Source organism: Epinephelus lanceolatus, chromosome 5 (genome assembly GCF_041903045.1).
Source record: "Epinephelus lanceolatus isolate andai-2023 chromosome 5, ASM4190304v1, whole genome shotgun sequence".
In the NCBI taxonomy this organism is placed as follows: domain Eukaryota; kingdom Metazoa; phylum Chordata; class Actinopteri; order Perciformes; family Serranidae; genus Epinephelus; species Epinephelus lanceolatus.
Genome location: NC_135738.1, coordinates 16,862,780 through 16,880,274, shown reverse-complemented (window position 1 = coordinate 16,880,274; position 17,495 = coordinate 16,862,780). Strand labels below are relative to the sequence as shown.

At 41.2% G+C, this 17,495-nt stretch overlaps 1 protein-coding gene across 1 annotated transcript in view; it reads right to left on the bottom strand.

Moving 5' to 3' along the window:
* Nucleotides 1-17,495, bottom strand: part of camk1db (calcium/calmodulin-dependent protein kinase 1Db) — a 38,153-nt gene that overhangs the window by 8,480 nt on the left and 12,178 nt on the right. The window contains exons 2-7 of the mRNA XM_033635464.2: nucleotides 13,664-13,795; nucleotides 12,484-12,558; nucleotides 6,376-6,514; nucleotides 5,863-5,989; nucleotides 5,535-5,610; nucleotides 2,367-2,479 (exon numbers count right to left, since the gene is read on the bottom strand). Of these exons, the coding sequence (XP_033491355.1) occupies nucleotides 2,367-2,479; nucleotides 5,535-5,610; nucleotides 5,863-5,989; nucleotides 6,376-6,514; nucleotides 12,484-12,558; nucleotides 13,664-13,795 (662 nt within the window). The remainder of the gene's footprint in view (nucleotides 1-2,366; nucleotides 2,480-5,534; nucleotides 5,611-5,862; nucleotides 5,990-6,375; nucleotides 6,515-12,483; nucleotides 12,559-13,663; nucleotides 13,796-17,495) is intronic.

Sequence of the window (17,495 nt, the reverse complement as noted above, 5' to 3'; positions counted from 1 at the left end):
GTGCCTTCAATTTTGAATAAATCCCCAACAGTGTCACCAGCAAAACACCCCCACACCATCACACCTCCTCCTCCATGCTTCACAGTGGGAACCAGGCATGTGGAATCCATCCGTTCACCTTTTCTGCGTCTCACAAAGACACGGCGGTTGGAACCAAAGATCTCAAATTTGGACTCATCAGACCAAAGCACAGATTTCCACTGGTCTAATGTCCATTCCTTGTGTTTCTTGGCCCAAACAAATCTCTTCTGCTTGTTGCCTCTCCTTAGCAGTGGGTTCCTAGCAGCTATTTGACCATGAAGGCCTGATTGGCGCAGTCTCCTCTTAACAGTTGTTCTAGAGATGGGTCTGCTGCTAGAACTCTGTGTGGCATTCATCTGGTCTCTGATCTGAGCTGCTGTTAACTTGCGATTTCTGAGGCTGGTGACTCGGATGAACTTATCCTCAGAAGCAGAGGTGACTCTTGGTCTACCTTTCCTGGGTCGGTCCTCATGTGTGCCAGTTTCGTTGTAGCGCTTGATGGTTTTTGCGACTCCACTTGGGGACACATTTAAAGTTTTTGCAATTTTCCGGACTGACTGACCTTCATTTCTTAAAGTAATGATGGCCACTCGTTTTTCTTTAGTTAGCTGATTGGTTCTTGCCATAATATGAATTTTAACAGTTGTCCAATAGGGCTGTCGGCTGTGTATTAACCTGACTTCTGCACAACACAACTGATGGTCCCAACCCCATTGATTAAGCAAGAAATTCCACTAATTAACCCTGATAAGGCACACCTGTGAAGCGGAAACCATTTCAGGTGACTACCTCTTGAAGCTCATGGAGAGAATGCCAAGAGTGTGCAAAGCAGTAATCAGAGCAAAGGGTGGCTATTTTGAAGAAACTAGAATATAAAACATGTTTTCAGTTATTTCACCTTTTTTTGTTAAGTACATAACTCCACGTGTTCATTCATAGTTTTGATGCCTTCAGTGAGAATCTACAATGTAAATAGTCATGAAAATAAAGAAAACACATTGAATGAGAAGGTGTGTCCAAACTTTCGGCCTGTACTGTATGTCTAATTAATTTCATCAACTGATTTGAGATGAAGGAAAGATTTTCTTCATTTTTACCAGTCTATTGACGGAGTCTAAGTCCTGGGAGATTTGGCCACTTGTCTTAGGAAGACTTAGCCATCTTTTCTCAAGTGTTGAGATTTGGCATACCGAGTGAGTCTTGTGTTTTTGTTCTGAAAGTTTCTAATACTGAGAAGTGCTTGGAATCAATCCAATCTTTTGTTTTATGTCTTCAAAACTTAAAAGACCATCATTGTTGTACAAATCTGCAACTCTCCTCATACCCTTGTCCGCCCACATCTCAAAGCCAAAGCAAAGTAAAGGTGCTGTTTCCCCAGATCAGTTTACATTTTTAACAAGCACATAGTTTATCTAAGGGTGTGTAAGGAAATACTCATTCTAAATGCCAGGATGCACTCTAGCACAAACTGGACCGTTCGTAAATTCGTGTACTGTACTGTTTGGTTATTCAGAGCACCACACTCTCGGAGCAGCAGAGCTACCCTGGGCGCTCTGTGGGAGACGGAGCAGCAGAGTGCCAAGCAGAGTGAATGTGTGATTAACTTATCTGTATGCTAATTCATGTAGAAATAGAACACTTAGTGCGTGTCAGATTGGATTTACAAACACACCCTACGTATTACAGGAACAGTAAAATGTTGACAGAAGTTCTGCTGTGTTCCAGACATGTTCAGAGCAAAAAGGGGTGGGACTTAGGAAGGGCTAACAACAGGTTAAAGGAAAAATATAGACTCCATTCAAGCTAGTTAAAGGTGATCTGTTTGAAATTTAGAGTGTACGAGTTGTGCAGCCATAGTTCTCAACATGGAGGCGGCTGAGCCAGCAGCTAACAGCTAACAGTGCTAACTGAATAAACAGAGCTAAGCAGCAGCAACAGTGCACCAGAGCTAACAGTGTCAACCGGGGGAGAACCAGAGGGCGGGCACTACGCTTCTGTGACAATGCCGTCCTGACATCAGCAATATAAGCGGCAGTGATGAGCTCGCCAGTGCGATACATACATGCACTAACATGTACATGCAGCCAGACTGGCTTACCACCACAAAGCACAGAGAAGCTTGGATTGCAGCACACACAGAGTACTATACTAATACTTTTAACTACCTTCAGTTTTAAGTAGGTATTAATTCTATTTTTTCATTCATTTTTGCCAGTTTCTGAGCTCCACACATAAGATCCTTTATTGAAAATGGTGTGATAACAATGGGAACCTTTAAATAAACACAGTGCGCGCACACACACACACACACACACACACACACACACACACTTATCATAACTCACCTGAGTCTGATATGTCGTCCCAGTACGGTGCATCAAACTCATAGTCTGCCTTGAGAATCTGCTCAAAGAGCTTCGAATCATTCTCGTCATAGAAAGGAGGGTAACCGCACAGCCTGGGTAGATGAAGATGAACGATTACACAACCGCAGTCTGTGTGAGTGCCGTCATGCAGCTGATGTTAGAAACTTTAGCCCAAATCTAAAAAGGATTTGCTGCGGCCTAATCTCATTCACTGGCAGTTATATTTTTTTATATGGCATGCAACACAAGACGTTTCAGAGAGATTACGGATGCTACATGAATACTCAGAGGGAAACCAGGAAACACATTTTCTCTGTGCTAACGAGCAACACCACTTAATTTATTTGGCAGCATCATGTAACACTTTCCACTGAAAGCTTTGCAGGCTCTTTAAAAACAGGAACAATGGCTGTGGGAATCACTCAGACTACAAACAGTCATTCTGCATTAATGGTGTTATTCAGAATCTGGATTTATTTCAGGTTTGATGGATTTTAGATCGTCTTTACGGTGCAGTATTGTTTTCAGGATGAGATCTTTTACATGATTCTTATTTATGTATTTTACAATTTCAGTCACAATGGTGTAACTCTAGGGATGACGTTGACAGTCTGTTGGTCAGTCCATCATGTCTAGACTCAAAATATCTTACTAATGATCGGATGATTCCCATGACATGTTTTACAGAGATTCATGGTCCCCAGATCGTTTGACTTTTCATCTAGCACCATCATGACATTCACATTTCTGTTTTTATTGAAATATCTCATCCTCTGTTACCATGAAATTTGGCACCAATATTCATGGTCTCCTGAGGATACTTTGGTAATAACCTCTATAAACAGATATCTGCATATGACCAACCATGTTTGAGCAGTAGGAAACAGTCTTTGTGGAAAGGGGAAACGCATCGGCCAAAATGCAATCTCAGAATCCACCAGCTATCATCTGACAATCATTTAGCTTCATAAGCCTTTTTTTTTTTTTTTAGAAAAAACTGCAGTCATATGCAGATCAAAGTGATTTAGCCGACATGACCAGCGCGACAGTTATCTGGACCCCCCTACAACACGTCATTGTAGCAAATAAATGAGACCAAATGTAGAAATAATCTACTCTATAATTCATAATACATGAAGACGTGATTCACTTTATATGTAGTGAGACGTCACCCTTCCCATAACCCTTATCCTACCCACAACTGCCTCTTTTAAGTTAATAGTTCATAGCTAACATTAGCCAACTGCTTACTTAGCATTAGCATAAGTAACAAGATGTAGACTTCCCATTACCCTAACCTTAACCACCTCTCTTTTAATATAATAACATTACTTCATAGCCAGCTAATTACTAACTTAGCAATAGCACAGTAACGAGTTGTAGACTTCCCATTAGCCTAATCTTAACCACTTCTTTGTTAACATAATACTTCATAGCTAACGTTAGCTAATCGCGAACCTAGCATTACCATAAGAAACGAAATGTATCCCTGCCGTTACCCTAACCTTAACCACCTATTTTTTAACCTAATACTTCACAATTTTCCCTTGGAGATCAATAAGTCTGATTCTGATTCATAGCTAGCTAACTGCTAACTTAGCATGAGTGAAGAGATGTAGCCTTCCCATTACCCTAACCTTGACCACTTTTCTTTTAATGAAATACTTCATAGCTAGCTAGGGTGTAGGTTAGGGTGGGTGGGTCATGTAGCTAGAGGACAGGTCACGTGCTTTAGCTTATACCTTTCACAATTACAAAAAAGTTAAGGATGACCTTAACAATCTCATATGCTCTTCTATAGTTGTGTCTTACAACTCTGTGCTGCATGGCTATTATATGGTTTGTCATATTACCAACTTGTAACTGCATCCTTTAACATTTTTATCAATATCCTCATTATGATTGCTTTAGTCTTACAGTTATGTATAGCCAAAGCCAAAGAATGGCTGTAATCAGTATTTCTTGGCTGTGTTTTGTTGCTTCACGTTGCTTGCTTTCATGGCTAAATTCAGTGAATAGTGGATATTGTTGATGTATGGAGTGACCCAGGGATCAGTCCTAGAACCTGGAAATGAGTTAGCATTTTAACACTCGGTTCCCTTGTCTCAAAGTCAACGGGTTTTTTGAACGGGGCTTTGGTTAGATGCCTGAAATGGTCTGTGGTTAACTTAAGAGACTTTAATGTTTTCTTATACGGTATAAAATACATCTGTAAATACCCCATTTGTGAACTTTGAAGCTTCTACGTGTCTTTAAAAAAGCAGTTGCTAAATGAGACTACAAAACGTCATCACGCCGACCTACGCTGAACACAGCTTTTACAGTGTTTTTATAGTGGTGACGTTAAATCATGTGACCCTAGTGTAGTTTGTTTATGGCCTAACATTAGCTTTTTATCTCTGGTTTGCCACAGGGCTTATTTTCGTCAAAAATCCAAAAGTCCCATAGGCTTTTTGGCGTGGGAACCAGTGCAATGCTAACTTTTGCATCAGCCTGTCCCTGGGGCACTCTATTATTGTACTAAATGTTATTGTTTCCAGTTGCACTGGTTTTAAAGCATCTCACTGAAGGACTGCAACCAAAACTTAGCTAGCTGATTAATACAGTTACAGTAATGTTGATTAATGCGTGCTGACCTCATGAATAGATACATAAAATAAAAAAAATGTGTTCCCAAAGATTTAATACTAGTGTGCATACACTATACACAGTACTAAAAAATAAACTAAGTATGTAGTGGTAGTAGGCTACTAGTAGCATAGTATGAATTTCACCACTGTCAGATGGTGAACATGGTATCCTAAATACTGTGTCTGCTTAACATTGACATGTCATTATGAGCAGGCTAAACCTTAGGATTAAGTTCAGAGTTAGTAAGGCTGTAGACTCTTGTTTACTTTTCAATTCTAATCTCATTTGACGTTTGTCTATGTCTCTAACTTTGCTCCCTTTCTTGGTCAGGACTCTTGATAAAGAGGTTTCTAATCTCACTGAGGTTTCGCTGGTGTCTGGCTTCCTGATTAAATGAACATTAAAAATAACAGCACAAGAAGATAAAGATAACACACACACACACACACACACACACACACACACAATAGAAGCCTCGGTTAATGATCATATTTGTACTTAGGAGAGAGCACTTACAGGATATAAGCGATGACCCCAATAGACCAGCAGTCCACAGCTTTACTGTAGGGCTTCTGAGCTAAAACCTCAGGAGCTGGAAAAATACAATCATGATTATTTTCTTTTTAAATTGGTCAGAAAAACTATATTCATCAGATGAAACAATTCAAACAGTTTTCATCATGACACAGAGGCTGGAGAAGAACGTAAATGTTTGTGTGTTTGCCGGTAGCAGATGGCTAAGGTTGACCTGCGGCTCCTGGCAGATTAGATTAGATCATGTTTAGCCAACTAGTGCATCTAATTATCTGGGAGGAAGTTTCCAGAGCTCAGAGGGCGTCCTCACCCACGTATCCTGGAGTCCCACAGGCGGTTGCCATCACGTCACCTGTTCCCTCCATCTTTGACAAGCCAAAGTCACTGATCATTATCTTTGATTCATCGTGGGGACTGAAATACAGCAGGTTTTCTGGCTGGAAATAAGACAAAAATAGTTTTAAATAACTGTGTCTGTGTTCGTATGACCTCACATTCTGTCTGTGTAGATTAATTTCAGTCATCCAGGTGGGAAGATATCAGACAAAATATGAAACTAAATCCCCCTGGATTTGTCAGTCAAGAGTTAGGGGGAGTTTTACGGCTCATCCAAGAGGCTTCATCAGTTTTACTGAGAAGGAAAATCCCCGAACTTTAACCTCTGTGGGTGAACTTCATGAGGCGCTCATGTAATATCACGTACACACAGGTTAAATAGCAGGGATTTCCCCTCTCGGTGAGTTTGACGAGATCAGTGGCACAACAACAACAAACACTCTGGATTTAGCGAGGAACTATTTTTGAATACCAGACACAGCCGTACCTTCAGGTCTCTGTGCACGATGCCCATAGAGTGCAGATAGTTGACTGCATCCAAAACCTGCCGAATGAGCCGACTGGCGTCCATCTCTGTGTAGAAACCTTTCTCCACGATGCGATCGAACAGCTCGCCTCCAGACACCCTGTCAGCACACAACACTGGTTTATTTCTGGACACTTACCTGATTACAAATCAGTGATTTAAAGTAAAAGCAATCTGAATACAAATTGCTGATTGGCTCACAAGTATAGTTGACGTGTAGCCACCAGGTTAACCTACAAAATAAAGAAAAATACTGCTCTGCTTTCATTTCTGAATTTTGTAGCCATGCTTTCTCTCAAGTCAGTTATTCCTCTGTTTTGCTTTTATTTGTTTTTATTGTATTTCAGTAATTCACACCCCACTTGTCATTATTATTATATCAATTATACTTTTATTTATTTTTTTATCTGGCAATTTCTCTTGTTTTTAGGTCTTTGTAAAAAGTTGTGTATAAATAAAATTAATAATTAAATAATTTAATTAAATAATGATAATAATAATAATAAAACATAATTTAAAATAATGATATTACTGATTAAACAATAATTTAAATTATTATTATTATTATTATCATTATTATTATTATCATTATTATTACAGTAGTAGTAATAGTAAAATATCTCAACAGCTGTTGCCATGAAATTTGGCACAGATACTAATATAATAATAAAATAACAACAATAAAAATAACAATAATAATAATAACAACAATAATAGAAGCCTCCTTGCTGATTCAGTTCCTTTAAATCCACCTAAAAAAAAAAATTGCAAACACCTGCATTTCCTTTTAAAATGAATTTGATACTTGTTCATGGATCAGAACACTTGCATTGTCCAAATAATTTTTGTTATTTATTGTTATGACATGTATTTACTTATTCTTTCTTATTTATGACTGAAGCACTTTGTACCTTTGTTTTACAAAATTTTACATAAATAAAGGTTGTAATTATTGTGACACAACAACGACGATGACTACGTTTACATGCACAAAATATTCAAATTTTTGACCCTATTTTAAAAAGACAATATTCCTACTAAGCTGTTTACACAGCTAATGAAAATATATATAATATTCAACTATTATTCCCGTTTACATGCAGCCTTGCACACTCCGATTGCCCTAATGTGTTGTTCATCTGGTCAAAATATGGTAAAGCAGAAGTTATATCAGCACATCCCACACATCTCAACATCATACTACTTTTCAGTATCTTGTACAATATTATTTTTCAACATTATGATCACATGTCTATGCAGTGCAATATCTTTTTCTCAAACGCATGTGCAATACTACTATCCAAAGAGCACAGAATATACTCTTTACATGACCCCTATCAAATTCTGAATATTGTCATATGATAGAGGAATGTTAGTATGCATGTAAAAGTAGTCAATGGTACATGTACAGTGGAATATAGGGAAAATAAACAAAAAAGAGGTTTCTGATGCCATCATGCTGACCTTTATTTCACTAAAAATCAACATAGGTGCTTTTTTATTAGTTGCCTCCCCAATTATTGATTGATATTTGATCAAAAAAATTGGGTGGGGGGGCATGAACTTTTCGGCTTCTGGAGAGGGCCATGAAAGGAAAAGTATGGCGGCTGTATGTTACAGTGTTGTTGGATCAACCAGTTCTGCTAACACACTTTATTTTTTTTAAAGTCGAGTTTTTCGGGTATTCATCACATGCCATCTTGACTTTTGAAACCTGTCCATTTGTCACATTATGTAACTTTGAAGCGTTTGCAGCTGATGTACCAGCAGAAGGCATAAAGACACAAGTGACTCATATTAAGTTGAACATTAATTACAGTATGTTCCCGTTTTCAAGGAAGACTGGCAATCACCATTTTTCATAATTGAGACTTGACGGCAACGGTACGCACCGTGCAGAGGTACAGTGAGGGCAGATAATCGCTGCCGAAATTGCTGTGCATTAGTCACAAACACTGCGAAATTATGTGGCGAGGGGGGAAAGGTCTGTGAAACCTTGACGACATATGTCACACAGGAAAACGGCTACAGAGGTTTTAACACACGCGGTTTCACAAACACAGAAATACATTTAGCAACAAGACACTTGCTACATAAACATTTTGAACTGCAGCCTCGAAATGACCGTTAAGTGGAATCAACGGCTCTCAACAAAAGCTCGAGCTTGAAGAGCTTAAAGGAAAAGTGCTTATTCCCTTTGTTGCCAAGAATTAGGCAAGAAGATTTATTCCACTTTCATGTCCGTACAGTGAAAATGAAGCAGAGACCAGAGGAGCTCAGCTTAGCACAAAGACTAGAGACAGAGGGAAACAGCTAGCCTGTCTCTGTTACTTTCTATTACTTTATATTTTAATAAAAACATTATCTTCATATATTTCTTGTGTCATAAAAAGTGCAAGCACAGAACAAACAAACACTGTGTTTCATTAGTCATCCAACATGCCCTCAGTGACTTCCCCTCGGCACCAGCCCTCAGGGGGAATCCCCGCCACCATCCAAAGTGTCATTCCCTTTGTCTGAGGAACTGAAGTGTGTGGCGGCATAAGTGAACAAAGTAAAGAGTGAAACGATCAAGTTGTCTTTTGTGTTACTTAATAAAGTGACAGAACAGAATAATAAGAGTTATAACAGAGTCTGTCTTATTTCAGCTGAACGGTCAGAGCTCCGACACCTGGAGTGTCCTCTGTAGGTCTGACAAAGCAGAAAAGAGTCAGTCACGTGATATAATTAAAATGTAGAGGAGCAGGAGCAAAAGGGAGGCCTCACGTTTACTGATAACGGTCATGGGAACGGCTACAAAGTTTCTTACACACAAATGAAACCCTCCAAGGACACAGTTCACTTCAGGTGCGCCATTAGCTACCTAGCTAACGTTAATGTCAAGATATTGTTGTCATAGAAACAAAACCGACATGCAGCACATCATTTGAAAAAACAAACAAAAAGTGGGAGTATTGTTATGATGTGCTGGACTGAAGCATTCACCATTGTCCTGCCATAGACACTAACTACACATAAAACTCCAGTTGCCTACCACTAAACGAAAAGATGAATAAATTGGAAAACAAATAAAATATATATTTTTAAATTCATTAATTCACTATGTGACATGCTTTCCAGTTTTAGTTTTTCTAACAGTTTAGGTGAGGGGTTGGCAACCTCAGGCTCCGGAGCCACGTGGCGGTCACTCTGCTCAGGGCTGAGCTGTGGCTGGTTTCGAGGCTCATGTAACCACTGCTCATACTGTGGAGAGTTTTATATATATTAGTAAACTATGACTATAAAAAGAAACAATGTTTTGCTGCTTCTTGCAGCAGCTTAAGTCGCAGAAAAAATAATTCAATTCGCCGGGCCGACTGCTGGCAACTTTTAAGGTGGAACAACAACTTTGACAACTTTGACCATTCCTTAAGTTTTTATATTACATACACTTTTAGTAATGAGTGGATCTTCAAGCATTTATATATATATTCATTTTTCAAAACATATATTCCAATCCTCACTCAGAGAAAAAAAAAAGTGTCGTAGAGCGTCATTCCTGTAGGCTACGGCAACACTAAACCCCCGAGCTTGCCTGAGAAGGACTAAATGCACAAACCTGCTTTTTTAAAATATCCCACGGAGAGAGACTCTCACTGCAGCCTGTTTTATTTTGTTCTGAAAATGTCGGCGTGTAGCCTCGTTCTGTGGATGATAAACGAGGTGCAGACTTCCATCTGTGTCACCGATAGTGACAACAACCCTGCCCAGATTTAAGAGTACTGTTTGCAGTGGAAACGCTAGGGTTTAGATTAGGGATGCACCGAATATTCGGTAACCGAATATATTCGGCCGAATATTGCAAAAAAACACACATTCGGTATTCGGTGGAATAAGTTAAAAGCAAGGCCGAATAATAGCGGCGCGGTTTTGATAACGCAATCAAACAGCGTGCCGTGACGGGCGGATTAAAATGTAGGCAGTGTGGCGATCCGTCCGTCACGGCACTCGCATTTGTGACTAAAAATAGTTTTGAGCGAGCAAAATAGGCTTAAATCATTCAGCACGCTGTGCGAGCAGCCTACAGATTTCAACCAGCAGCAGACACGAAAGGCGAATCCCACCGATTGTGGGTTGAACGGGGGTCACAGACACAGACAGTAATGTATTCCTGTCAAATACGCCGGCCATCGGCTTACCGGCGCGGAGAGGTCAGCTCCAATAATATCCTCTTCTTGGCATGTGGACTGCCCAGAAGTACCTGAACAGCCGAGCCAGCCGAACACAGGTACGTGATGTGTCAGAGGAGAAACGAGCCGTTCACAGCCCACAAACCTCACCGCACTTTAGGGACTGTTCTTTACTTATGAAGGGACTGTCAGGGGAGGAGGGTGGCTGGTTGATTCTTATTTTATTTATTTATTTTATTTTGATCCCCCCTATGTTCATCACTCATTGATGTTGTTTTTGAACTATGAATAAGTCAGTAAGTAATTTCTTCCATTGAAATATCATTGATGTATTATAGAAAAGTGATTTATCTTTTTATAAATGACAAAAGGCACATCTGCCTCATTTTCGCTGTGATATCGTCATACTACTCAGAACCATGATATTTTCATTGGTATCATACAGTGGGATCCAATTTTGGTACAACACTAATCTGGAGGGGGTTCATCTGCAAAAACTAATGAAAAACTAAACAACGATATTCGGTATTCGATACTCGGCCAAGCGTTTAATATTATTCGGCTTCGGCTTCGGCCACAAATTTTCATTTCGGTGCATCCTTAGTTTAGATACCATGTCTGAAGGGTTACCTTTGGTTCCAAAGGTACCATACTGAAAGTGATTGGTGGAAATGGGGCTATAGACTTAAGCAATGCCTCACAGAGAGTCTGTCACTCATGCAGCCCTGCCATTAACTTAAAGCCTTGATTAAGAGCAAAAAGAAATTCAGCCCCCCTACAGTTGTCATGAATGGGGAAATTAGCTATGGAGACCTAAACTGTTTGTTGTACCAGGCTGTAAACATGTTTATTTCTACTGTAAAGTTAGGCATTTTAACATGGCAGTCTATGGAGATTGACTCTGTTTTGGTGCAAGCCGTAAATAAACTGCAGTTTTGGCACTTCCGCGTTGGCTTCACTTTTCAGCCTGCTAGCAACCAACGACTGCAGTTGTCCCCAGCAGACACCTTCACCTCATTTAAATTAGTTTGCAGGTATTTCTTTTTTTTTAAGATTATTACCTTTAATGGCAGGACAGTTTTGAAGCGTTACAGAGTGAGAGAGCCAGGGGACAACATGCAGCAAAGGGCCCTTGGCTGGAATTGAACAAGTGGCCACTGTAGCTAGGACTCTGCCTATGTACACGGGGCACGCACCCTACCTACTGAGCTACTGAGCACGCCAATCTGCAGGTATTTCTGATGATTTGTAAAGAGCAGCATAGCACCAAGTTTACATCTGGCAGTCAATCATGACAGTTTGGGCTGAAAGTGTACAAGGACAGGTCGTCCCATTTAAATCCCTCACTCCTCCCCCACCCACTTTCCCCTCTGCTCATCAAGTGGCCTCCGTGCAACGTTTGCTGTTATGTAACACCAAAGGGCTGAGGGTAAGTCAATGAGGGGAAGTGTAACTACTGATAAAACAAGGTTACAGTCACAATTTGGGAAACAGGTTTAAAATCTTTTGTATCATGCAGCAAGGAGTGATTTCAAATGACCTTGTGGGTTTTTCAAAGATCAACGAGGTATTTATTTTCTGAAAAACAGATGCTAAGCTTTGTGACTCAAATGTAATAATAATAATACCTGACAGGAACAAACAGGGGCTCATCCTCCACATGACCCCCATATCAATCTTCTTATCTAACCCCCGGATAAACACGCTCCTCATTTCTCCTTCATCTTTAAAGCATCACTGTGCCTCGCTCAGACATTCATCTGAGGGCAAATATGCCGCAAGGACATTACAGACGCTTATTCAAGCAAAAAAAAAGACACAACACATTATCAAAATGACGGGCCAAATGGGAGACAAAGAGCTGACCTAAACAAACAGTGTGGTGGGTTGATGTACTCACAGCTGCATTATGAGGTACAGGTGGTTTGAGCTCTCATAGATGTCCTCCAGAGCCACAATGTTCTCATGCTTTATCCTGCAGAGACAGATACAGAGAAAATTCACTTTGCTTGCTGTCAGCTTCTGTTCATTTCAGCACAGGCCACTAATGAGGTGCAATTAGCCTTTTCTTTTGTTGAAATGATGCCCTGCCAAATGAAAACTGAGCTTTTTTTTTTTGCTTTCAGTTGCAGCACTTTGTAATTATACCATGTGTGTGTGTTTGTGCACATGTGTATGTTCACGCTTGTCAAAAATAAACCTGGCACACTGTATCCTTCACACGTGGGAGAGACCTTTTGTGTGTGACAGAGGGGGTTCTTCAAAAGGACACGAATCAATGAGTCATTAAGCGGCAATCCCCGTCAGCGGGAGCACCTGAAGAAAATCGCACAGGATGGATCAAGATGCTGGGAGTCTGTGTCCAGGCAACCACACAACAAGGTTTTAGCAGGAGAGAAAAAAAAAACCCTCTGCAAAGAGATATGCAGATGACAGAGTGTGTTCGCCGCAAGGGCAGGTGGCTGAAAAGGAAAAGGTGGGGGTGGAAGAGGAGGCGGTGGAGAGAGTCTCAAAGGACTAAACAACCTTCACAACTTCCTTTCAGAGCAAAGTCCAGAAAGAAAATGAGGTTGCAGTTTGAGGGCTGTTAGACTCACAGAGACGAGTAAAGAGTATAAAGAGAAGGAGAAATAATAAAAGAGAAAGAAAAAGAGGGAGGAACTCAAAGGATAGCAACCGTAACCAGGCAACAACACCCAACAACTGGCGTGCTCACTTCAAGAGTGACTGATAACTGAGCTTCTCGGGGGAATTACCCATCAGGCCCTGGAGGAGGATGGAGTGTCACATGGTGTCAGCGCAATCCTATCATGTCAGTGTGCAAATGTGTGTGTGTGTGTGTGTGTGTACACTGCAAAGACCCAAAATGGTAGATAGATGGGATTCGACAAGGAAGTCACTTAAGCCTGACAATGGCTGTTAAATAAACTGAGCGGCACCAGCATCCCGACTCTGAGTCATTACTCAGAGACACACACACACACAAGAGCTTCCCCGCGGACGCCGCGAGGTGGTGACCCTTTCTAAAGTGGTGTTCTTCTTCTGCAAACTCCCCCGCGGCTCAGTCATGCGGTACCTACTTCCTAAGCACAGCGATTTCATTTTCGATGCTCGACTCCTTCCCCTTCAGCGCTTTTTTCGGGATGCACTTGATTGCCACCATCTTTCCCGTGGTCTTCTCCCGAGCCATCACCACCTCTGAGAACGCGCCCCTGCAACAGACAGAGACAGAGACAGAGAAACATGTTAGTCCTGCTTTATATGCCCTCGGCCAATATTGACACAGAAAACCCATCGTCAGTGAGTAGATAGAGGGCACTCAGAGGCAGACAGGCCAGAGTACACAAACAGCATATTGTGAATATTTACTGAGAACTGGCAAAGTCCCTGACTATGGCCGGCAGCCGTCTGTGTTGGCTTACGCTCGGTGCTCGTGTGCAGCCAAAAGCACGGCAAACACTTTTAAAACCTCTAAAAAACACCCATTTAGGACGGCGGATAGCATGTCTTCCTCGGGCCATCTGTCTCCATACATGAGAGCCTTTAAAAACAAATACGGAATTAAGGGAATATTTGCTCAAGCAATCTGTATCTGTTGCTATGATACCACAGTCAGTCCACCTTAATAAATCTCACAGAGCAGGCAGCGTGATTGCTTTTTTTTCCCCTCCACCTTTCTTGTTTTCATTAAGCACGTTCACAGGCACCGTCAGAAGGGTTTAATGTGAAGATGTTTGAAAAAGGATCGTCTCATTTGAACTAATATGATCTAAAAAGACTGAACTAATCCTCGTTCCACTGATGAACTCGAGGCTCTGATGAAGGCTTGTTTGAGAAATTAGAAATAAAAAACTGAGCCTGAGGCCAAAGCACTGAGATTTTCTGTTTTTGACGCTTCTGTCCTTCCCCAGTTTATAAATTCTTAATCAACTCTTCTGCTTACAAAGACATGGAGTTTCCCTTTATTATATTCTACGCTACAGCTCTGTGGTTTTACATTTTCTTCTCGTTTTGTCCTTTTATAATTCAGCATTTTAATCTACAACAGCTGACATAAAGGTTTTCTTTCTTTGAACTCAATCTTCATTAATATTTTTTAGTGTAAATGAGTGGGCTGACATTGGATACATAATATGTGTTCGGCAAAATGGTCTCTTAATAACACTAGATTTGATTTCACTTTACTATCAGAATATTTTGTCGTCTGTCTCAGGACGCACACCGCTTCACATAACACATAAATACAAAACACAACATTTAACCAAACAACAAAATCATATTACAAAAACTATACACCGATCAGTACTCCCCAATGGCAGTGGCTCCCCAGCAGAAAAAAGCAGCATGCCACACTACAAAAACTATTTAGAAATGGCCTGTGGAGCGTGACAAAAAGCTCAATGTGTCGACCTTGCTTCTAAATTTCCCAGGTCCCAATCTGCTCAAGAATTCTTGTGATGTGCCGGTACTCCAGATGGGCCCGTAATCCAAGATGGGGCCTCCTTGGACCAGTGCGTTGGTGGCAGATATATTTAGTCCAGTGGGTTGTGAGGTGGGTTAATGGCACATGCCTCAGATGCTCATTCAGATTGGGATCTGAGGAATTTGGAGGCCAGGTTGACACTTTGAGGTCTTTGTCACATTCCTTGTGCCATTCCTGAGCCATGTTTGCAGTGTGGCATGGTGCACTGCCCTGCTGGGGGGTCACTGCCATTGGGGAGTACTGTTGCCATGAGGGGGGGTACTTGGTCTGCAGCGGTGTTTGAGTGGGTGGAACATGTTAGGTGGTATCCACGTGAATGCCAGAACCAAAGGTTTCCCACATGAACTATGCACTGGAACAAAATAATCAAAGTTATTCACTTCACTTGTCAGTGGTTTGAATGTTTTGGCTGATCGGTGTATATCACATCAGACAAAACAAAATGTGGATGCAGTGTAAACAATTTAACTGCTTCCCTTTACTGTCAGTGTCTGGGTACACCGAGGCTACTTAGGAGGCCTCTGAGCCTGATGTTTGTCTTATGCGCTGTGTTGTTTTTTAAAATAGTTTTTTGTGTAGAAAATGGGGGAAATTTCACTGGGATCATCACATCACAGTCATGTGATTGGAGCATATGCATTAAAGGTGACATCTTTACACATGCAGCTAAGTCTGAAGAAAAGTATTAGCTTGAAATGTCACAACAGCACACGTGGATGTGGTAATAAATTGCACTTAAGGGAGCTGCAGTGTGCAGACCTTTCTTCATGTTGTTTATTACTTAGGGGACTTCAACATCAGGGATGCAGCAGAGTTTTAACAGAAACTAAAATGTCTGACCATATAAGTCATGTTTTATCTTCTCTTCACTGGCTCCCAATAAAACAGAGACAACAAAGGATTGATTTTAAAATACTTTGTGTAAGATATAGATCTGTAGATATGAAGGAAGCTGCCCGAACTAAATATTTATGCTGTATATGGTCGATTTTTTCCCAATATTCTACATTTAGTTCACATCACAGTCTTGGGATAAAGATCGGCTTCTCCACACTGTTTGTTTCAGCCCAGTAGTTGTTGTTGTTGTTGGAGTGTTTGCCAGAAGCATTTCTTTGCGATGGCTTTATCTAGCTGCCAAATGTATTTAAGGAAATATTTACACTGTGCCATGAATGTGTCTGTGGTGTTGCCAAGGGTATAATGCAACAAAAGAGCAATCAACTTCTAATCCATCATTATCTCTTCAGTAATCTCTTGCCAAAATGAAAAAGGACAAACCCAGAGAATATGAAAATGGCAGCCATCTGCCTCCTGCATTTGTTTCATCACTTTCTGACAGAGTGTTTAATTGCTGGAATAAGTCTCTCGTTGGATCATCGTCAGTTATACAACACAGAGGAAACACACCTCACATGATCCACCGCCTTACAAAAAAACAAGACGGCAAACATCAAGAGGTCCATTATGTTCTCAAAGTGTAATCAGTTCCTCCCAGCGGGTTCTAAACTCAGCGCCGCTCGCCACACTAAGTCCCACCGAGGCCATCAAATCCACGCTAATCCCTCACTCCACCATCACACAGCAGGGGGGGAGGGTCAGTCAGAGGCACGACATATAAGCAGACTGTGCACAAACACTACCTGGTCACAAAGCTCGGCCCCAGGTGCAGTGAGGTGGAACACACTCAAACAAACAGAGCTGAGAGGGCTTAGAGCGTGCGCCCTTCTGACTTTGACCTCATTGTGACACATGATGTGGGACAATATGTAAATTCAAGGGCTTGTGTAAGGGAGGGAGTCGATGCAGTACTTGCTGCCACTATCTTCCCACCACAGCTGTTGCCGTGAGGACAATGAGCATCATTTCTATTCAGCGCATGCGACCGATTTCCCCAGCTGTGTGGACATAGGAGAAAATTCCTCCACCAGCACGCTGAGCCCGTCAAATGACTCTCTTGCACGTTTTTCTTTTCAGTGCACGCTTTCTGCTTTCTGCAGCTGGAGATACACAATGATGAAAACCACAGGAAACCTGTGAGCTAACTGAGAGGGTGGTTAGAGCACGTAGCACCATTTCGGTCCCCCCTGCTCACCGCCTTGACAAGCAGCAACATCACTTCCTGTGAGTGACAATATGACAGGATCCAAAGCCTGTGACTTCCCTCGCTCTGTCGATGCATGAAGCATGACAAACTGTGCTGCGAGCATTCAATCTATTAATGCCTTATTCACAGGAAAGAGAAAGGTGCGATGTCTGTTGGAGACATATGGTGATGCTACCGACTGCCCACATGCTCTCTCTGCACATACATACACACAGAGACAGTGACACAGCCACAACAATCACACATAACTCCAGAGCTGAAACAACTAGTCGATCAAAAGGCAATTCTTTTGATAACTGATTCGTCTTTTCAGTGTTTTTCAAGC